At 34.7% G+C, this 23,818-nt stretch overlaps 1 protein-coding gene across 1 annotated transcript in view; it reads right to left on the bottom strand.

The window, feature by feature from the left end:
* DPE2 (disproportionating enzyme 2) overlaps window positions 1-23,599 on the bottom strand; it is a 42,127-nt gene extending 18,528 nt beyond the window's left edge. Inside the window, exon 1 of the mRNA XM_089807427.1 lies at window positions 22,731-23,599. Coding sequence (XP_089663553.1) covers window positions 22,731-23,084 — 354 coding nt within the window. The 5' untranslated portion in view covers window positions 23,085-23,599. The remainder of the gene's footprint in view (window positions 1-22,730) is intronic.
* Between the last annotated feature and the right edge of the window lie 219 nt (window positions 23,600-23,818).

The following is a 23,818-nucleotide window of genomic DNA, read 5'->3' as shown; positions in this document are numbered from 1 at the left end:
CATGAGTGGTGGTAACATGACCTTATCACCTTGGGTGATAGACCTATCACTACATATGATGACATTGAAAGATTTGATAAAAGGAAGTTGAGTTAATAAACTACCTATGGCTGAGGATGAGTCATAAAGTTGGTCACTCTACACTTGGATGGTGTTGCACATGAGTGGTGGTACCATGGCCTTATAACCTTGGGTGATAGACCTATCACTACATATGATGACATTGAAAGATTTGATAAAGGGATCTTGAGTTACACTTCAGGGAGTTGGCACAATTGAAACAGATGGTTCGATGGATGCTCACATAAAAGAAATTCAAAGGTTTTTCAATTATGGTTTTTGGGATTATAGAGAGGAGATTAGTAGTCTTGTTCAATGAGGGACTCATGGAGGCAATAAAGGGGTAGATCAAGGCATTTAAGCCACCATTCTCAAAGAGCTCCAATCAGCTAAATAAATAAATTACAAGACTTCATAGGGAGGCACTAAATGACCTGAGAAAGAAAAAGTTATGCTTCAAATGCAAAGTACCTTGGGCCCCTAAACATAAGTGTACAACTAAAGGGAAGGTGAACCAAATAGGATACTATTCAGCTGAAGAATCAGAAGAAGAAAAACCAAAATAGCAATCTGATTAGGATGAAAAAAGAAGTGTTTGAAAAGAGAAGAGGGGAGTACAAGAGCACTTGCCCAACTCCATCGCTTTAGAAGAATTGAGACCCTCCACATTTGAGGAGTATTAGGTGGGCCGTGATCGGTAGCTACACATAATTTCCTGGATGAGGTGCTTGTAGCACATCGAGAACCTTAGATTCCAGACACAAGATGTAGATGGTTTCAAAGTGATTGTTGTAGATAGGGGGTGAAAGCACAAACCTATGTCACCATTTGTGATATTTGGAGGGGTTACGGCCGAAACTATTCCGGCCGTAATGGTTACGGCCGAACATGTTGTGGCCGTACATACGTGGCAAGTTTCCCCGTCAACGTGGCATGCAAGGTTACGGCCGAAACACTTCTGGCCGAAAGGGTTCCAGCCATAACCCCTGTTAGAATTGGTAATCTTTCCTTGGTTGTATTTATTAAATGGGATAAACCAAGGTATCCCTTATGTTGTTTGTCCTCTAGTCCACATGTGAGGACAAGTCTATTTTGTAATTCCTTTATTAAGGAAAATAGTTATTCCTCCTTAAGAAGATTATGACACTTGTTATGCACACACTTATGAATGTGGCAATCATTCACTTGGGAGTTACAAATAACTCCTCTTCTCATCTCTTTATAAGAGATGCTTCTCTCTCATTCACAACGCACAATCACTATGTAGTTCTTGTAATGAGCCAGTGGCTCCATTTTCTCTCTTCTCTCTCCTTCTTTCATTCTTTAGGCATTTGCCTCATTCATATTATTCACAAGGGGTTTTCTTTGCTTTCCCCTTTCAAATCTTTGTCTCCTCTTGTTGATTCATTGGTGATTGTTCATTCTTTCACTCTCTTGTTGGAACCAAGTTTATGGTAACTATTTTCACAAACTCTCTTGGATTAATTGTTAATTCTTTTATTTTAGTTCATTTCGATGTTATTATTTCTAACATGGTATCAGAGCCTACTAATCCTTGTTTTGAGTTTATGTGATTATGGTTGTCATTCATTAGAAACACGTCTTATTGAATAATCTGCATCTAGGTATCTCTATTAAAAATTTAATTAAAAAAATCTTGCTCTTGTTTTTTAACAAGTAGCATTTATTAATTTTAGTTTAATAGTATTTATTAATTTTTTATTGTTAAACATTTTATATTTATATACATTATTATTTTCCTAACATTTAATTGGAGGCAACATTTAAATAATAATAATTAGGATTTACATTATAATTGATTAAATTTATTTCTATTCATATTATTATTTTGAAAAAATTATTATTTACTTTCATCTATTTTTAATATTTAATATCTATATTTTTTTTAAGAACTTATGTAAATTTTTATTATTTTAAAATCTTATTATATACAATCTTAATTTATATGTCATACCTATTTCAGTTTTTATATATATATATTATTGTTGTCCCTTCATATATTTAACTTATTTTAGTTCTTTTAGAAATTATGAACAATTTCTAATATGAACTTATCTTATATATTAGTTTTTTTTACTTTTTTTTAGAAATTTCTTTATTATGTTCTCCTCTTTTGTTTTAGAAACTTTCCTTTAATCTCTTGATTTATTTCCTTTTTTGGCAAACTAAAAGCTATTTACTCTATTGATTTCCTTCATTGTGCATTTTTTCATTTCACCTTCTTGTTTTAGGATCAAATTTAAGTTTTTTTACTTGGTCTGCAATTTTTTTTGGTGGATTCGATCCTGTGGAGTTACAATGCATCTATAATATTTTGTGATAAGTAATAGAAGATTTTCATGAATTTGTTTTTGGGCTTCTGGTCTCTCCGTTCAGATCTGCTCCTTGCATTTTCTTTTGCTATCTGTCAAGCTTTTTTGCCATTTCCAACCTACTCATATAAACCTTTATCTTCTATTCAATGTGTAACTTCTCCGATGGCGTTTAACTGCAAATAGAAAATAATAAAGAGGTGTGATCTCTTTTACATTGTGGTTGCTTTAACCCTCTGCAGTATTTATGTAATCATCTCATAAGGTTTGTTTGCAAAACTCTCGTTGCCAAGCAATGCTCTTTACCGCATGCAAAAACATTGCTGTACCATGCTATTCGAGTCGTTTTTCTCTGTGCTTTTCTCCTCCCCAATTTCTATGACTTTTGCCGTTCATTATCCTAATTTAATGATGAGAGGCAAAAGCTGAGGCAGATGAGACGCAGATGAGGCTCTGCCATTGTGGAAATGTCGAATGCGAGAAATTAAGAGAATTAAGATAATGAAGGTCGAAAACGAGATGGCAGCAGAGAGAATCAAGGTAAAGATTGTTATAAGCCGTAGAAGTTTTCTCATGCAAGAGATCATCGCGGAACGCAAACAATTGAAGCAAAGAGGCGGGATTCTTTTCTCAGACAGGCTTCTTGTGTCAAGAACGCCCGAGAAGTTCAATTCACCCATAGTCTTGCGCCACTCTCTCTTCTTAAAATTGAAACAAAATTCAAACGCCATACCAAAACCCATCAAGCCCAAGTCTTTTAAAATTGAAACAAAATTCAACTTGCGGCCTGCTTTCTATATTTGAGGTCATACTCTTTTTTTTATTTAAAGTTTCAAGTTTAATTTTTAATAATTGTTCTTTAATATAGTTTTTATGTGCATGTAAGGTTTAAAATAGCCTTTTTTTAAGTTTATCATTACTCTAAGAAAGGTTTTCTTAATAAATCTTGAGCAGTTACTTTATTAATCAAGTTGCAGTATTAATCTTTGTTTTCTTTTATTAAATTATTTATCAGTTTCAAATGGTCATAGTGTAGGTTATAAAACTAATTTATAATCTCTAGACTTGGCCTTTGATAACATTTAGAACTCTATTGTAAGTTTAATTTATAAGTTTGATTATTTACTTTAGACTAATTCATTTTTTATAAATTATTACATTACAAGTTATAAAATTCATTTATAACTTGGTATAGAATTCATAGATTTTTAAAAATAGTTTTCATTAAAGGGATATTTGCAGATTCCTTAGTAACGGTTCTGCATGTTGCAGGATTATTATTCTTCTAACGTTTTCTTGCAGGTCTGCATCATTATTCACCTATTACAACATCTATTCTAAGATATTCTCTGACAACTTTTTATAACTCTTGATTATTATTTTTAGAATATTATTCTAAGTCTTCCATTTGTAGCATTACATGATTAAGAGAAATCATTACTAAAAAAAAAAAAAAAAAAGGTTGTTGCTAATTAACCACGTTATCTGTTCATGTAAGATGTTTTTTCAGCTTTTATCATTCTGAAAATTCAATTTTTTTTACAAAAAAGCACTCTATTTTGGCAATCATTCCTAATAATTGTGATTAGATTCTGTTATCTAAAAGTACTATTTAAGAAGATTTTGTCTTTATTCAAAATGTTCATTCTACTTGATATATATATATATATATATATATATATATATATATATATATTTTAAGGATCCTTTCAATATTGTGACTTATCATATATTTATTTAAGTATATATGGGTGCACACATATATACCCAGAGAAATATATAATTTTATGACTATAATAATTCAGAATTTGATTTATACCTTCACAAAATGAATTAAGTACTCATGTTTACCTTCAATGGAGTTTTATACCTGATAAACATATTTTGTTTATTTTGATCATCCTTGGATCTCTGCATTTTGAAAATAAAGTTTAATTCATTTTGATTGGATTATGAGTTATCTTACACATTTGCCTTCGACTTTATTGTGATATTTTGATCATTCTATGTCCATGTTGGCACTTTATGGTGTTATACCATTGATATGCATGATTTATATGATATTTGTTTTGAGTTGCATAGGGAGCCAATTTTTTCAAGGATAACTATGTAGGTCCCCTCAATATAACTGATACATAGTTTCCTTATCTGGCCCATGGAGTATACCTTCATCCTATATTGGTGTGCACTCATTTTATATGGAGTTTCCCTCCATTTGGTTCTATTGATTCCACTTTGAAATATTAATATTTATATGGAGTTTCCCTCCATTTGATTCTATATGCTCTACTTTTAAAGGTTGATATTTATGGAGTTTCTCTCCATGTTGTTCCATTTTGTTCCTCAATGCGAGGATGATATTTTATGGGGATTTCCCATTTCCATCTCTTTATCTCCTTGGTGTATGCTCCTAGTTTTGATTTAGTCATGGTATGACTTCCTACACCTTGCTCATTTTTGAGTGTATAGGTGACGAGGCTACCACATCTTGGAGCACTCCAATATTGGAGACTCTATTTGAGAAAGTTATTTTGACCCATGATGATTTTTTGTGGCAATGAAGTTGCTTGTCCATGATGGATTCCAATTTGAAGGCAATATGTTGTTACACCCTCATAATCCATTTGTTTGAGTATCCTAACAAATCATGATAATACTAATTTGATCAACATGTCTCTCTTTTTACTTTATTTTTATATATTAATGTGATAATGATCTGCATACTTTATTGCTTAGATCATGAGTCATGCATGTTATGGATTGATCACCCATTAACTTGCAGTGGGATGATTCATTAAGTGGACTGTCTATATCCATGTGATTGATGCAATGTTGATGCACGTATCATTAGTTGGCCTTGTCTGTGGTCATTAGTACATTAGTATAATATCTCGTTCATGAGAATTCTGATCAAACTTTTTTGATAATATTTTGAGCATATACTTCATTTTTTATATCAGGTTATCTCCATTGCTTTGTGGTAACATAATTGTATTTTCCTCATTGTTTCTCTATGAGAGTTTTATTATCCTTATTCAAAGGATTTCTAATATGCATATAAGATGAAATACTTCTTGTGGATAGTTGTCTTGTTTCTTATGTCTATGTTTTTCAGGTAATCCATCCAGCACATACAAGATTTGGTGTACTTTAATGACCTATCCACTTCTCTCTTGGCTCTACGAAGATCTACATACACTCACAAGAGACCTTTTGCATCATTGAAGATCAAGATTGCTGCTATTTAGAATTTCATTGTAAAAATTTGGGTTTAATACCCTTTGATGTAAGTTCCCCAAGTAAAGATTAAAGGGGGGTGTTAGAATTGGTAATCTTTCCTTGGTTGTATTTATTAAATGGGATAAACCAAGGTATCCCTTATGTTGTTTGTCCTCTAGTCCACATGTGAGGACAAGTCTATTTTGTAATTTCTTTATTAAGGAAAATAGTTATTCCTCCTTAAGAGGATTATGACACTTGTTATGCACACACTTATGAATGTGGCAATGTGGCAATCATTCACTTGGGAGTTACAAATAACTCCTCTTCTCATCTCTTTATAAGAGATGCTTCTCTCTCATTCACAACACACAATCACTATGTAGTTCTTGTAATGAGCCAGTGGCTCCATTTTCTCTCTTCTCTCTCCTTCTTTCATTCTTTAGGCATTTGCCTCATTCATATTATTCACAAGGGGTTTTCTTTGCTTTCCCCTTTCAAATCTTTGTCTCCTCTTGTTGATTCATTGGTGATTGTTCATTCTTTCACTCTCTTGTTGGATACAAGTTTATGGTAACTATTTTCACAAACTCTCTTGGATTAATTGCTAATTCTTTTATTTTAGTTCATTTCGATGTTATTATTTCTAACAACCCCCATGTATCAAATGACTCAAAATATCATAAAAAATAGCCAAAAAGTGAGTGATGACAATTTTATAAGCCTAGGTGTTTCGGCTGTAACCCTTCCAGCCGAAACAGTTACGACCGAAAGGGTTTCGGCCGGAACTACTTATGTGGCATCCTAGGTGGCAGCCACACAAGCAAAAATAAGAACTGCAAACTTCTCACTTTGAAGGCCAATTTGACTTACCAAATTGAAATTTTTTTAAAACTAAAAATACAGTTTTTTAAGTCTTGGAGTCAAGATTATGATCATATAATTTTTTTATTATTTTGAGTATGCATAATATGTTATAATTTGAAAATATTACAAGTAGGTATTTTAAGATTAAGGAAGATGTCTATTCAAAAATAAGAAAAAAATAGTAAATCATGTTCAAAAATTATTATTTTTTAATGCTGCACTAGAGGAGAGAGTCTTCTTCAAGAATATGTAATTTGTTTTAAAAAATATGTAAATTTGATGGAAAAAGTTTGACAGGAGAAAAATACTATCAATTTCTGATAACTTTGACTTTGACCAGTTGTAACTTGAAAAATATTAGCCGAATTTCAATTTTTTTTTTTTGGTGCACTAGGTATACATGTCGACTCAAACATATTCCAAAATCAAACCAAAATATGAACATTTGCATATATTTGTTTGACGGGAAAAAAAACTCTATATTTTCAGCATTTTAAAAAATTATAAAATAGACTTTAAAAATTAAAAAATAGGTAAAATTTTCACTCAATTTTTTTTTTAAAATTACAAACATAAACTTCATCTAATTTTACACATTTCATTAATTTACATCATCTTCAAATTCTAAGCACAAATGCCACTTTTATGTCGTTAAAGTTGAAGACTTTAAATTCTGATATCACTTTTCCTTTATAAAAGTTGACACAGGTTTGTGCTTTTACCCTAGGTTCATTATTACATGCACATTCCACAAATGAATCTATAGTTGGGAAACTACAAAATCAAGGATGACTTTTGTGTGTTGAGCATTGGTGACACGGATGCAATGTTGGGGATAAGTGGCTACATTCCATTGGAGAGGGTATACTCAATTTCAGGCTGTGGAGCTGAAATTCAAATCAAAAGGTTAGAATGTGGTGTTCAAGGGAATGTCTGATGGAGAGTCGTAGGTAGCTACTTTCAAACACATGGAGAAATTCTTTAAACATGAGCAAGTAGAGTGGGTAACAAGGTGTGTAGTGATGCATATGAATACAGAAGAGGAGAAGAGATCCTACTATCTTGACATTCAAGATATGCTATTCAAGCGAAGCAAGGTTTTAAGTAGCATTCCTCTATATTTGTCTCCTAGTAGAGACATTAAGCATATGATTGAGTTAGAAAAAAGGGGCCAAACCAATTATTACCACATTATACAAGAATCTTTAGATACACAAAGATGAGATTGAGAAAGCAATTAAGGAGCTTTTGGTGATGGAGTGCATCAGCTAAAGAGTTCATTTGTTTCTTTTGTTTTGTTGGTGAAGAAGAGTCAAATAATGCATATGTGCATAGATTATAGGGCATTAAACAAATAAAATATTAAGAACAAGTACCCAGTAGCATGGATAGATGAGCTCATCGATGAGCTAGCTGCATGGAGCAGCCTAGTTTTGCAAGATATACTTGAGATATAGATACCATCAAATTAGGGTTATAGAGAAGCACATAGGGAAAACAATATTTAGATGTAGCCACTTCGAGCTTCTTGTTGTGCCTTCCAGTTTGACCGATGCATTGACTACTTGTAACAAACAAATTTTCCTAACCAATTTAAAACACCTAATTAACTAGTAACTGATTCCATTTCACATGATAATGACTTCCATTAACTAATTATAACTAGAAGAAGTAATTGCTTCCTATTCTATTTGCAATTTTTATTCAACTGTTGCAATGAAATAAATAAATGAAAACATTGCTAACATTTTAATCATTCTAACTAATAACATGTTCAGCTGAAAGTAAAGTAACAACTATCTTCTTTATCAACTAATATATTCATGCTTTTAGAATCTAAACTATCTATTTATTTTTCTATAAATCTAAAGGTAAATGTGCAAAAGAAAACATATAGAAATAATGGAGAAATCCCTTTGTCATGTTGTTCAAGCCTCGGCATTGGTGAGAGGAGAAACATTGACATAGGTTTAACCTCCCAACCTCGGACCATACTTATCCTCACACGTCCTAACTTAATAGAACGGCCTTCCCTACCTTGGGATCGGGCTTGGGATGTTCTTAAGTCCAGCCATCTGAGCTACCCGATGGTTTGAGGAATAACTGAAGCTTATGGACAAACAAAAAAGATCTCATGATTGGCACATATGCCTTTAACTACCTTGGCCAAGGATTTCAATTTGGGTTAATAAACCCGATCTCCACCACTTGACTTGACAACAGATTTCATTATCAGGACATGCATGAGCTATTATGTATTTTTAATTACATAGTTATCTGATTTGATTCTTGATTCTTCTAGGTTATCTTCACCATTCATGGCTTCTTTGTTGGTGAATCCTAGGTGCTTGAGAGATTATATCCATTCTATTTTATTTACACCTCTTCACCATTAATGGCGTCTTTGCCAGTGAATTCCTCGATATTTGAGCATCATGACATTATTTACAACTCTGCATGAAGTGTGAAAAGAAATAGTGATAATACAAACATGATTATTGACTCATGGATTTCATTATAGTTTCCATCTTCCATATCCTTAACCAAGACCAACTCATGGTTATTTGGTAGTAAAACAGGGTACAAAATATCAAACCCTATGAAGTTCCGACTAAGGAAGCTAAGGTTTTATATAATGCACATTCCATTCAGAATCGTCTTTAAATCCGACAGTAGGATAACATCAATAAAGGTTGACGAACAAAATAGAGCATAGACCTTTGGTGTAACAATGAGAAAAGAAGAAAAATAGATCAGACAAGCATCAGATTGAACTTAGCAAGACTCACATGACCTGTAGCAAGATATTTTCTTCCTCCCGCGGCCAGAATTGATGATCACCCACAGTATCCTTTGCTCTATACTCGTTGATGGATGAAGAAGGGAAGAAGGAATCAAATCGAGATGGTAAGTTCTGAACTGATATCGTTCTAAGAATCACTCGGCTTGCTAAGACGTAGTAATAAGTGTATGTAATGGTAGAGGTAATGCAGTAAGGAAAAGAGTTGTATCTAACACGATTCATGATGTTCTTTTAAATGGTCGGCCTCGACTTCTCGGCTACCTTCGGTTATCAAGAAGGCCATTCGAATGCATCACAAATTCGAATTATAAAAGAAAGAAATAAAGAGGGAAAAGGAATAAGGAGTTGAAGAGTTTTTAATTTTTTAATTTTTTTATTATTATACACTCTTATATACGTTCATGTGTATATATTGGTGAAATGACATCATCAGATTATAAAATTATAATTTATTGATGTCACTTCATATGTGTGTGTGTGTGTGTGTGTGTGTGTGTGTTCGTATTTAAAAATTTATAATAATGATTAAATAAGAAATTTCAATAATAAATTTTCAAAGGTATGAATTATATTTTTAATTTAAATTATTTTGAGTTTTTATTATGTTGTTTTTCTAATAGCTCATGCGGTCCCATAATGTAACCTGTGGTCAAATCTTCGTATCCTTTCCAAGGTAGTCTTAGGTCATACCTGTCAATCCTAATTACTAAACCAATCGACCATCCCCTTCTGATGATCCCATTTAGCAATGCTTCCCCCCTTCTTAAGTCTTCTGCTTGCAATCACTCAGACAAAAATTCTCACCAAGACATTAATTCAAAAATATATTGATCGTTAATTCCAATCAAACATTTGTTAGTCATCTAATGACAGTTATAGGTTACTTTATTATTTTCATCAACATCTATAATAACTAACTCATTTCACATGATCATTAAAGAAATAATTCGTTATCAGTTGGTACAACGTATATAATTAACTAACTCACTTCACATGGTCAGGAAAGAAATAAATTGATACAACGTCTATAATTAACTAACTTGTTTCACATGATCAGGAAAATAAATAATTTGTTAAACCAACGGCTATGATCAAATTTAAAACATAGGGCAAAATTTGGGATGTAACACTACTTTTCAATCTACCATGAACTAGGTCTTCAATAAGTAATTATGCAGCTTTGTGTTGATTTTTCCTTATGAAATACTTATTTTCAGCAAATCACAGGAAGAACACTTAGGCATTTGGATGAGGTTTTGTGTTATTCTTAGGTTCTAAGTCATTTTTAGTCAAAGATTCAAAGTTTGAATTTGGAATGACAAAGTTATTACATATCTTGGGCACATAATCAGCACCAAAGGAGTTAGTGTAGAGTCTAGACTCTAAAAAAATCAAAGCCACACTTAGATTAGCCTCCACCCACTAATCTCACACAGATGAAGGATTTTCTTTGGGCTATGTGGTTTATGCAAGACATTTGTCAAAGAGTTTTCAAAATTGACTACCCTACTCACAAAATTGACTAAAAAGGTGTAATGTCCCCTTATTAGGATAATACCTGATTTTGCCCAAAGTAACAATTCTACAAGTTGTTTAATAAATAGTATTCTATAATTATATCATACAACACCTATTGAATTTTCTCAAGTAAATAAGCAATTAATATCACATAGTTAGATGAAGATCCATAGCTTCATTTCCAATAGTCAACTATTTTCAGGATTCGTGGCAAATTCAAAACAGGGGTCTTGGAACATTTGCTGCAACTAAGCACATGGGCATGATAGCACCCCTTGGCCCAAAAGTGGTAGGAATCTCTCTTCATCCAACATTAGGGTGGCTTACTTAGTGGGAAAACTTCCCAATCATGTATCCTTACTAACCCATACATGATTGCTTCTTTAGTTTCACTGCCAACAACCAACCATCTTAGAGTTTGGAGAGGAACATGCAATAGGGCACTTAGAACATTCGTTGCACATAACCTCAAGGACATGATATAATACCCCTTAGCCCACGAATGTCAAGAATCTTTCTTCATCCAACATTGGTGTGGCCTACTTGAAGGGGAACACATATCTTCGCTCCCAATCATGTCTCCTTACTAACCCACACATGATTACTTCTATTCTTTAGTTTCACTTCCAACAGTCAAAGAGAGTGGAGAGCAATGCATGATAGGGCACTCAGAACATTTCTTGCAACTAAGCCCAAGGGATATAACACCCCTTGGCCCACAAGTGGTAGTAACTTCATCCAGCATTGGGTGGAGTATTTGCTCTCTCACTCGTGTCTCCTTATTAAATCATACATGATTGCTTGTAGGAGAATAAATAAATAAAAATAATTAAAGAATGTAGATAGTTTAGTAATTCTCCTTGTTGAATATATTAAAATATATATTATGTGCAAATATATACTGAACATTAATAACATTACATCGCATACCACAATTCTTGTTAGTTCACAAATTTGTTGTTTTTTTAATGTAGATTTCTTATATCACACCTAATCCTCCTCGATTGTATAATTTGAGGTATTAGTGAGATATGATTAAATGATTATTAATTAGATGATTGATGAGTGATGATGTAATGAATTTGGTTTTATACATTGGTGAATGATGATTGAATGAATGCTGATTTAATAGAGATATTTAAGTTTCTTTGGCATTTAGTACTTTAATTATTTGAGTCCTCTTTACTACACTAGTGTCTTGATCCCCTAGCTCACCAAAGGGTTAATAGAAGTGTAGTGGCGCAAGGGGAAGTTCATCCCTCAAGATCTTAATTTGTCTGTTGGTCAATAACTTTTCCTTTACCACATTTTGGTGACCCTAATGTGAACTAACAATTGCTATATCAAACCTTCCCTTATCCGAGTGACAATCCCTTCATAGAGATGGTGATAATCACTCCTAACTTACCACCTACCTGGAGAGTGCCTGAGACGACTGTCACCTTTACCCTACTAGATGAGTCATTCAATAGAGAGCCCTCTCTATATCTTGAGGTTAATCAACAGAATCTTTGTCAAAGGCGTCATGGTTGACCCTACGTGCCAAGTTGACTTATCATGGAGGAGGTCCTCTTTGTCAAAAGGCTAAATCGTGCAAGATATCATGAGTGTGCCACCACTATCAAGATACATGATGGGTTGTTGCTTCCCCTTTGGGGTCCACCACCTTGGCGGTTAAAGTCATACCTAAGGTAGTCTTTTCAACATTTGTCATTCCCGAATCAGCCCTCTTTAGGATTAAGTTGGGTATCCCCTAGCTAGCATCCATGGGAGCCATTCCTGCAATCGTGCATAAGTGCTTAAAGTGTCCCCAAAAGGGCACCATTCACATAGTCCAAGACATTGTTTATTACCCCTTAGTGTCTCGCAAAGGCTTTCTTCTTGACCATATCTAGCCTACTCCAATAAGGCCATTATGTCCCCAACAAGATGCTTCATTTCTTGCCTACCAAAAGTATAAGACCAAGGAATTGAACTTCAAATCTATATCCCCACTCCTCTTGTCTACCCCTCTCATGAGGCTTATTGTGTTCATCCTCTACTCCATCAACAACTTATTAGGGCAAGTGCATGCCCCATAGGAAGCCTCCTCATCCACCTTGGGTTTTGAAGTCTTCAATAGTGCCTTATAATCCCGTGTCTACACCTAGTTCAAAAAAAAGAAAGCCCTTGTATTATTATCAATGTCATTGTCATAAATTTGCACCCCTGAGTAAATTACCATTACGCCATACCTCTACCCTCACCTAAAACATGAAATTCAATGTCACCCTCTGCACTCACTCATTTTGCCTTATTGCCAACTGAGTCTTGGCAATGCAGCTTGGATGACCTAGGACATGTGCACACTACCAAGGCATCCTTGCGACACACACTCTTGTGTGAATCTACATATGTACAAAGTGTCGTTGGGGCATTACAAATTGCCACCCTCCAATGTAATGCCCAAATCCACTACCACTGACACAAGATGACTCCCAACCATTATATCTCCATTTTAAACATTCTTTTGGCGCTTCTTCACTCGCTTTTGGCTCTCTAACTCCATTTTCTTGATCTTCAACACACTTCATTAATTCTACATTGTGTCTACAATCCACACAATCATCTCATCAAACTTTGAAGCTTCTTGTTGAATTGGGACAACTTGTTATTGAGCTTTGGCTTTGTAATTGTAAAGGGAGGTCACTTACATTGTTTTATTTTATATATTGTTTATCATATCACACTTCTTTATTATTAACTTGCAATACTGTCATTTGGTTATTTTATCTTAACAATTATCTATCACTATTATCTCATCTATCAGGCTATTATGGAGGTGGAAACACCAAAGAAAGGAGCTTACTATGGAAGGTCCCAAACAAAACCAACATTTTCCATCGTATGCATGTGTGCAAATTTGACAAAAGAAGAAGATAGTGGAGCAATTTCTTAGCTTCGCCAACTTCCCTTTGAGGTTTTAAGTTCTTCATTGTCCTTCTCCTTATATTTCCACTAAAATAATGGGCTACTTATTTCCTTTGCATTATGTTGCTAGTTTACTTTGTGTTTTGTTATTCTATTAGTTTCCTTGTTTTTAGTATCATCCATATTCTATCTATACAAGACATATCCGGGTTGCATTGGCATCCTTGACCTATGCATGCTTCTTAGGCATTGAGCTCACGAAGTTCAAAATTTTGCCTCTGTAGTGTACTTTTATGGTCTTTGTAGTAAAGATATCATTCCAAATTAGCACTTAGCAGATACTTAAGTTTCTCTTGCATTTAGTAATTTAATACATTAAGTCCTCTTTATTACATTAGTGTCTTGATCCCCTGGTTCACCAGAGCGCTAGTAGAAGTGAGGAGGTGCGAGGGATAGTTTACCCCTCCAGATTTTAATTAATCTTCAGGTAGGTAATCTTTTCCTTCTCCACAATACATATAGATTAAACCACGTAAAGCTCCTTTACCCCTAATAGATATAATTTTTGTAAATTAATTTTTACTTCATGGATAGTTGCCAGCATTATAAATAACAATTGAAATCATTTTTCTGATTCCTTTTTCATATCAGCTATATTAACCATTTCTGATCTGATTACATCCATTAATTGTAAGCATGCAATTACAATCCTTAATGTCAAACAAGCAATTTCTCTATTGAATAGATACCAAAAAGTGATAAAGAAGAGATATGTTTCCCAAAGTGATCCTTCAATGATCAGTATTCGTCTATTTTATAGTATCTACTCTTCCACTATCTTCCAAGTTGATGCCTTGCTTAGGTGAGACCAAGCCTTATAATATAGCCTTCAAGACTAAAAGCTAGTGCCTTCTAGAATTTAAAAGATATTGGTTTATAACTTAATTTGTACCCTTCTAAATGCTGGCGTTTAATTATATTAAATTGCGCCTTTCTAAAAACACTCCACATTACATCCCTTGATGTATTCTCCACAAGAATTGTATTAGTATTGGCCATAGTTACCCCACGCATCAAGGACAAGGGGGCAATTTTTTGGGATGGGGGAGACAAAGGACCTTAAGTTTGGGGATGACAATAATGGGGAGGTGGGGGAAGGGGAGTGGGGAGGTGTGCCATAGACCTAATACATATAGTACTTGGTGCCATATACCTAATACATATAGTACTTGAAATGCTACTTATGAAAAGATGTATAAGATATTAGGAAGTAGAACAGCAAAATTGCATTTTCATTTTTCTCATGTTCCCTTTTTAGCTCACAAAGGGCCTTAAGTTTGGGGATTCCAATAATGGGGAGGTGGGGGAAGGGGAGTGGGGAGGTGTGCCATAGACCTCATACAAATAGTACTTGGTGCCATATACCTAATACATATAGTACTTGAAATGCTACTTATGAAAAGATGTATAAGATATTAGGAAGTAGAACAGCAAAATTGCATTTTCATGTTCTCATGTTCCCTTTTTAGCTCGCAAAGGGCCTTAAGTTTGGGGATTCCAATAATGGGGAGGTGGGGGAAGGGGAGTGGTGAGGTGTGCCATAGACCTAATACAAATAGTACTTGGTGCCATATACCTAATACATATAGTACTTGAAATGCTACTTATGAAAAGATGTATAAGATATTAGGAAGTAGAACAGAAAAATTGCATATTCATGTTCTCATGTCCCAATTTTAGCTCACCATGGTTTGTGGCTTGGATTGGCCTATTAGTGGCCCTTCTGGGCTAAGTGAGTTCATTAGAGGATCTTTTGCCTTTAGCTAGACCCCATGTGAGTCCTCAAGGCTGGGCATTTGCCCTCTAGCAATGTTTGATCAGCATTTGTGTTTCATTATACCTCTATATTGGGTATCTAGCAGAAGATTTTCACTGTATGGTGTTTGGAAAGGCATTATGGCAATTCTCTATAGGCTTTGTATGATCTCTAGGTTCTCTTTTAATTATTACAAGTACAAACTCAATATCAATAATTGCATTAGTATACCTATTATTGTGCACCAATGAAATGTGAAATCTCTGTTCCAAATTGTAGTATTTGGATTTCATTCTTAGGCATTGCCAATTATTTTCAAAAACTCATACAGCATAAAACTTAAAAACACTGCAAACTATCAAAAACTTGTCAAATGCTATAGTTACTAGAGGTAGAGCCAACAGGGCTCATCAAACATGTAAACATTCAACAATAATACTAAATACTTGAACATTGCAATGAATATTGATACAATTAGAATACTAAATAAAATTTCAATTTGACAAATGAAATTATTGAATCGGCGAATGGAAGACTTATCATATTCATAAAGATGATTACGATGAGTAGCATGATATAAAAACAAGTACAAAGTGTCCAAATGTAGTGAAGAGAGGCCTTTAATCATCCCTCGAGGCAAACTCTACATCTATCGCGTTCTAGCATTTCGACAGCTAAGTGGCAGTGGTGGGGAGCATAGGAACGACATTCTCCTATTATGGGAAGAGAGGTTTTAGGGTCAGGAAAATGTCCCCAATTATGTTGGACTTGGCTAAAGTCAAATGGTGAGCTTAACAATTCTTTAAGCTCGAGTTGATTTCACTTTTGATTAAATTCACTATCCCTAATTATTATCAATTAGACTCCACTATCTATTACCTTCATATAAAGTAATATCTATTGGTTATAATAGCGATATCATTTAGATGTGTTTTATTTTTTTCTATATATGAAAATGATGCTCAATCTCTTTTTCTTAGTTGTTCATGTGATCGTCAATTATGAAACTTTGACAAATACTTACTCTGTAACATAATTCAATATTAGGTGTTGACTTTGACTATCTAGTGTTTTGAATAATTAGATGACTCTCATTAATCTCCATATTTAATCATTCACAAGACTATTAATTGCATTTGTAGAATTAGATGACTTTCATTAATCTCCATATTTAATCATCCATAAGACTATTAAGTGTAGTTGTAGTCCTCTTAGTCGATGTTTGGATATCCTTTATCCATTAGATATGGTCCTTGATAACATATCTAACTCTTATGTAGGATCTTTACTGCAATTTTGTCTCCTTTAGAGACTGTGATATTGCTATCAGGATTTAACTGTGTAGTTTTTGAGTCAAACTCACTCATTGACTCATGTTCGATGAGTAGTGATTCACATGAATCTATCTCTCATGACAATAAATGGAACACTAAGCACTCATTGGATCTAGGTGATGCTCACAGAGGTGAAGCACTGGGACTTCCTGGAAGGTCGCCCATCCCAGTACTACTCCAACTCGAGCGCACTTAACTACGGAGTTTCCTCCATGGTTAAACCCACTTTACTTGCAACCCCATTTAAGAAAACAAAGTGGGTTTGCAAGCAAAGTGGGTTTAACAATGGAGGAAACTCTATAGTTAAGCGCACTCAAGCTGTAGTACTAGGATGGGTGACCTACTGAGAAGTCTTTGTGCTTTACCTCTGTGAACATCTCCTAGATCCAATGAGTGCTAAGTATTCCATTTATTGTCAAGAGCGATGGATTCGTGTGAATCACTACTCATGAAATATAAGTCAATGAGTTTGACTCAAAAACTACATAGTTAAATCCTAATAGTAATATCAAAATTTGACTTGCTTTGGAAAACATATCTCCTTTAGAGACTTCACAAAACTGAAAATTATATTGTATTATTATAATATTATTTATTGGTTTTAGTATTAGTGTTATTTAATATTAAATCTTATTTCAAAGAGGGGGGCATTATATGCTAGTTCTTAAATCTAGGCTTAAATTGAAGGTTCTTAAGACATTTCGTGGGACTCCTATAGTTGGCCACCCTAGATATTATAAGACAAACATGCAAATTTATGAAAGAGTTTCATGAAAAGGAATGAAAGATGAAATTCTTAAGCATGTTCTTAGGTACCAGGTTTGCCCACTAAACACAAATGAACGTACTTACCTGCTAGTCTACTTACTGATTTCCAATTCTGTTGATTGTACTTGAGTGATTACAAGATTTGATCAAATAAATTCTTTTGATTGTATGATTTGATGTATTGGTGTGATAACAAGGGATTTGCTGATTAGACAAGTGATGATTAAGAGATTGTTGGTTAAATGAGTGATAATTAAGTAAATGTTGATTAGATGACTAATGAATTATGTAATGAGTGGTGGTTTGAGATATTTGTGAATTGAATGTATGTTGTTTTAATAGAGTGCTTTGCTGATTTATTATATGATTGATCTGATTAATAATGATTGCTTCTGTGAATTCATAAGTGAACCTTGAATGACTGGGATAATTGAGTCACCACCCTCCTCGTTGCTCTTTGAGAGCAATAAATTTATTTCTCAACTGATGTCCCTTGAGTGTCCTCCTTGAATGAAACCTTCCTCCCTTAATATCTTCCAATGTAAGGAAGAAGTCACATCTCTTCATAATTTATGTCCTTTGAAGAAGTCACAACCTTTCCCATTAAGCACCCTTTACAAGAGTATAACTCTTCATAATTTTTGTCCTTCCAAAATTACATCTTCCTTATTTACTTCCCATTCCTTTATTAATCCTTCCTCGTGTCACATACTCCTTTATTTACTTTTTTCTTAATCCATTAAATCTTTCTTGATTTACATCTTCAAACAATGCCTTTTCTTGACACTTCTCCTTTGAGTTGGCATATACTTTCCTTCTCAATTTGCATCAGTACATTTTTTTATATTTGCACCTACTCTTTTAACAATTCTACTATAATCTCATCTTGCAATTATGCCTTCAACCTTGTTAGAAATAGATAATACTGAGAGGGGGGGGTGAATCAGTATTCTACAAACTTTTGCCCACAACTAAATATTGTTAATTACTTTATAACTTGCATATGAAAATAAATCAACAATGTTGAACAGTAAATATAACCATGCACAAAGAGAACTCATAACACCATTACTTGTTAACTAGGAAAACCTTGGCCAAGGGAAAACCCCGATGGGGATGACACCCACTAGATGATCCACTAAACAAAACAATCTTGTTAAGCATATTGACCCTATTAGGAGTCTATGAAGTACATATAGTGTTTCGAGTCCTTGTTAGAGGACTTGGCCTTGTTAGAAGCCTCAACCCTATTAGGAGTTGGTAGAACAAATACAATGTATGCAAGAAGAGCCCACTGCCCTAACATGCAATTATACAATTAAGTTCTTCACTAGTATAAGTATACATACAATACTTTCTCACTGCTGTAATCGCACTTTCTCTGATTATACATCAGATCTCGCATCACATAAGGCTCATATATCTTTCAAGCTGTTTGTACAATAGTTCACATGTCATACAACTTCACATCAACTTCCTCATTCTTTACGCAAGATAAGATCTTTACTTATACCTCGAACATTAATAATTCTCTGCTCAGTTGGCCTTCATGTCTTCACACGCTTGAAATAATATAAAATTACTTATAGATTAATATCCACAAAGTTGGCTCATCGTGATTTCGTAATTCTTTTGTTACCAAAATAATTCCTTGAGTCGTACAACTCATTTCTCCGATATACTCTGTTCTGTTCTGTCAAATACCTGAACTAGTATTTAGTCTGTAACTTGGGTCATACTGCCCGTACACATCTACGCACTTACCTACCTCATCATGACATTGTCATAAAGCTATCATCAACTGCACATGAGCTAACTCGAAGTGTGTCTTACGTACACATCACATTTGCCTCTGTACTACTGCAAACTGTCTAACACTTAGACAATTTTCTATCTGTAAATGCATAAATGAAATGCTGAATACATGTTGCCATAAATGACAACTCATATCTCTGATATACTCTGTTTTGTTCTGTCAAATACCTGAATTTGTATTTAGTTTGTAATTTGCGTCGTACTGCCCGTACACATCTACCCACTTACCTACATCATCATGACATTGTCATAAAGCTATCATCAACTGCACGTGAGCTAACTCGAAGTGTGTCTTACGTACACATCACATTTGTCTCTGTACTACTGCAAACTGTCTAACACTTAGACAATTTTCTATCTGTAAATGCATAAATGAATTGCTGAATACATGTTGCCATAAATGACAACTCACTAGACATCTAACTGACCATATTGCCAGCAAACCTTTCTTTAAAGATCTTCCTTTTATCTTGTCATTTACAGATCTGCAAATGTAAGTCCAATATAAACTCTTCCTCCCCTCAAATGCACTCTACAACTTCTTAATAGATCTTCCCAAGACTAGTGTTTCTTTCACTTTCTTAATTGCTCATTAACTAATTTTAGTTGTTCTTTATTTCTATCTTCTTCTCCAATTCCAACTTGATTATTTCACATTTCATTTTCAAAGTTTCCTTTGTCCAACCATGTCCCCTTTCAAATGAACTCTTCTCCTTTTTATATCATGTTTTGGGAGTCACACCTCTTCATTACATTGTGATATTGCTATCAGGACTCAACTACGTAGTTTTTGAGTCAAACTCATTGACCTATGTGTAGATTGACTCAAAAACTACATAGTTGAATCCTGATAGCAACATCACAATTTGACTTGCCATGGAGAATATCTCCTACTTATCTTCATAACATGCCTCTTGACCTTGCATTAAACTTACTTACCTAGTAATTACTTTATTATTATTATTTTATATTTAAATTTTATTAATTATTATCTATTATCAAATCCTACTTTAGAAAGGGGACAATACATATACTACATATGCTGTCCACTATATGAAACAAGATAATTCTTGATTATGGGTTTGAATCTGTAAATTGTAGCATGCAAGTTTCTTGATTAGATTGTGTCAAAAAAAATTGTATCAACATTTCAGATCACACTCCATGATCCATCATTAGGATAGAGTAGAGAGCCAATAGTGTCAAAAAAAATTGTATCAACATTTTGGATCACTACGTCATCAGCATAGAGTAGAAAGGGTACTCTATCGTGATGACGAGTCACAAAATGTGATCCGAAACATTGATACAAAAATATTTGACACAATCAAATCTAGAAACTTGCATGCTACAAGAAATAAAAGATAAGTTAGTCCAAACCAAAAAACTACAAAATCTTAGATATATGATTTTGTGTTGTAAAGATCCCAAAGGTAGGGCAAATATCCCAGCTAGTCTAGTGTAGTTGCCGAGCTTGAGGTCGTGGGTTACCCCATGGTCACAAGTTCAAGACCGCCCTAGGTTTCAACAGTGCACAATGGCTATGAGCATGTGCACGTGCCTCAAGGGGACCTAGTTCCACCCCGCTCACCCCAAAATGGGCTGCTGGGCAAGTAACAGAGACACCCCCTTGGGTTTTTTTTAAAAATCCCAAAGTGAGTCCAAACAGAGAACTACGTGGCATATAGTAAAATAAAGAATTCAATTACTTTGTTTCCAGTCTGTAGTATTCATGCACCGGAGCTGTGATCCCATACGTAGTGCCTCTTATCTTAGAAGAAATAGTATGAGTTTGTGCCTTAGTAAATACTTTTGGGTATTTTACGTAAAGTTTATAAGTTGTCCAAGGAACGACAAATTTAGATTCGAGTAGAACAGAATTTTGTCCAAACCACCAAATTATCTTATTCAGAGGTGTTGACATAGACCAGAGCATGCAGATTCTTCTTGGTTATGGATTGCAATCATCATCTTTAAGGATCTCGTGTTCTGAAAACTGAAATTATTTGTACCTTTGCATTTCTTGGGGAATCTAGATCAAGATCAAAAGATCACAAAGGCAGAGGAAAAATTAAAATTTTATAAAAAATGACTGTTCAACCCAAATCATTAAATTTAAAATTACTCTTTTTGAGCTTGTTGACATAAAAGAACACAGAGTTTTATCTTTCCACTTGTTGGCATAGAATAACAGAGAGTTTGAGCCCAACCAGCGTAACTAACTTGTTTCCGTTTTTCTGAAAAAGTTAGGAATTGCAGTACTATTCTCAATCAATATATTAAAGAGGAATCAGAAAACCTGCTTTGATTCCATTTATTAACATTATCCTAACTGCAACTGATATTCTAATGGTTGCATTCTATGAAAGGGTTATTTTGCTGTCAAAAAGCAGAGAGATTCGTCCACGCCGCAGAAACTTTATTAACTTGTTAAGACAAAATAAGGCAGGTCCAAGCTCATCCCGTCATTAAAAGAATATGCCGGATTAAAATCTACGCCTTGTAATAAGAAAATACAACTCTGGAGGAGATGGGATGAGACTGTGCAGCAATACCGACGGGCGATGTTTCTCGAGTGTGATTCATGTCACCCCACAACTACAGGCAGTTAAATGACTCCAGCAGATGTATGGGAATGTCATAATAGAATTGTAATTGGGAACATTCATAAAAGCGTGACCTCATGTTCGAACCCCCTGTGGCCATAGGGAAAGGGAGATGTGGCACCGTAATGATGTAAAAATGATGAGACTCTGTCGAATGGTCAATATTTACAAATAATGAGTACGCAATATAACTTTAGACCCCACCGTATAAAAGGAGGAAAGCTAAGAAATATAGAATGATGCATATTTTCGTGGAAACCAGCAAATAAGACTTGTCCAATTTATTAATGGACCGCAAAGCGGATCTTATGAAGGCAAATAGTATACTGGAAATGTCCTCGAGAATTCCTTCGCATTCGAAAAAGAGTCTCTAATCCCACAGACACACCAAATTAATCAGAACAAACTGTACATTAAGTCAACTCGAATGGAAAGCATCAATAAAGAAGGAAAGAAACGTGACAGGAAAAACCCTAAATTCACACCAAAAAATCGCAATTTACCCTAAGTAAAGTTTCAACTGTTGAAAGAATACCCTTCCATATAAACGAGGTTTAACATAATCTCCGACAAAACTCTTAACTCTAAGACATTTTTCTCTTACGCAGATTCTGCTCTATGAACAATTCATTTGCAGAAACAAAAACACTTCAAGATTCTGATAAAAATAATAATACTTACCAGCCACAGATCGTAAACGTCGACAGACGCTCCGTCGGGAAGACTCTGAGGCAAAGCAAAAGTTTGTCGCTTGCTAGATTCCCGCTTGAGAACATTGCGCTGATCATCCACAACGAAATAATTATAGTCGCAGGAGAAGTCGTGTGCAACGGTGAGGGTCGCATGCCAGTAAAGAATGTCCCCTTGATGATACGGTACCATCCGCACCGCCTTATTTACGTCCCAACCTCCAACCGACGGATCCGAACCACACACCACCAAATTTTCTCCCCATTGCGTGTAGTAGGGAATTCTGAACCTCAAATTTATCTTGCGAATGCGCTTGAACGGGGCTTCTATTCCTGCGCCCGCCATTGTTGAATAACAGTAACCAGTCAGGCAAAATGAGGGATATTTTGTATTGAAGGGACTGAAAGAATGAAGCCGCGAGACTCAGAGCGCGGTGTCAATGGCAGCTAACTGAGAGAAGTTGAAGAGATGTCTATATATAACAGCAGCAGCAGGAGGAGGAAGAATGCTCAGAAACCCACAATAGACCATTTGCGAAAACGTAAAGAAGTGAATTTTGATGATTAATTCATGTGAGGACACATGGCCAGCGTATGCCCCGCCCGAAATATTTGATTTTGACGCACCTTTTTCAGCAGATCATCAGCTTAACTATGATCATGACGCAGTAACTTCCTTCTTTTTTCCCTTCCCGGTATGACTGACAAATTGACGAAGAGACAAATGCGTGATATTCTGCAACTTTGTCTGTAATCGCCTCGAAATATCAGGCGGACGAAAGGTGAATCTAATCGCACGTCATCAGCGGCTACGTCGTTTCGTGAAACTCTGGTAGTCGATAAATATGGACGGTTAAAACTAATGGGAGGGAGACGTTCAATTGGAAGATTTATAAGCAACAGACTTCGTTATCAGATGATATTTATATAATTAAGCACAATTAGAACGAGGAGAATAATTGGACTGCATTTTTCTTTAATTATTATGTAAAATCAGCAACGCTTTTAATATACTGGTGGTGAGGGCTAACTTCATCAACATGTAGCTTCTATATGGATATCGTAAGACTTTCGTTTTTT

Source organism: Cupressus sempervirens, chromosome 10 (genome assembly GCF_028749045.1).
Source record: "Cupressus sempervirens isolate cs-2001-9-10 chromosome 10, ASM2874904v1, whole genome shotgun sequence".
Classification (NCBI taxonomy): Eukaryota; Viridiplantae; Streptophyta; class Pinopsida; order Cupressales; family Cupressaceae; genus Cupressus; species Cupressus sempervirens.
Note: the sequence above shows the minus strand (reverse complement) of the source record. Positions and strands in the feature narration are given on the sequence as shown.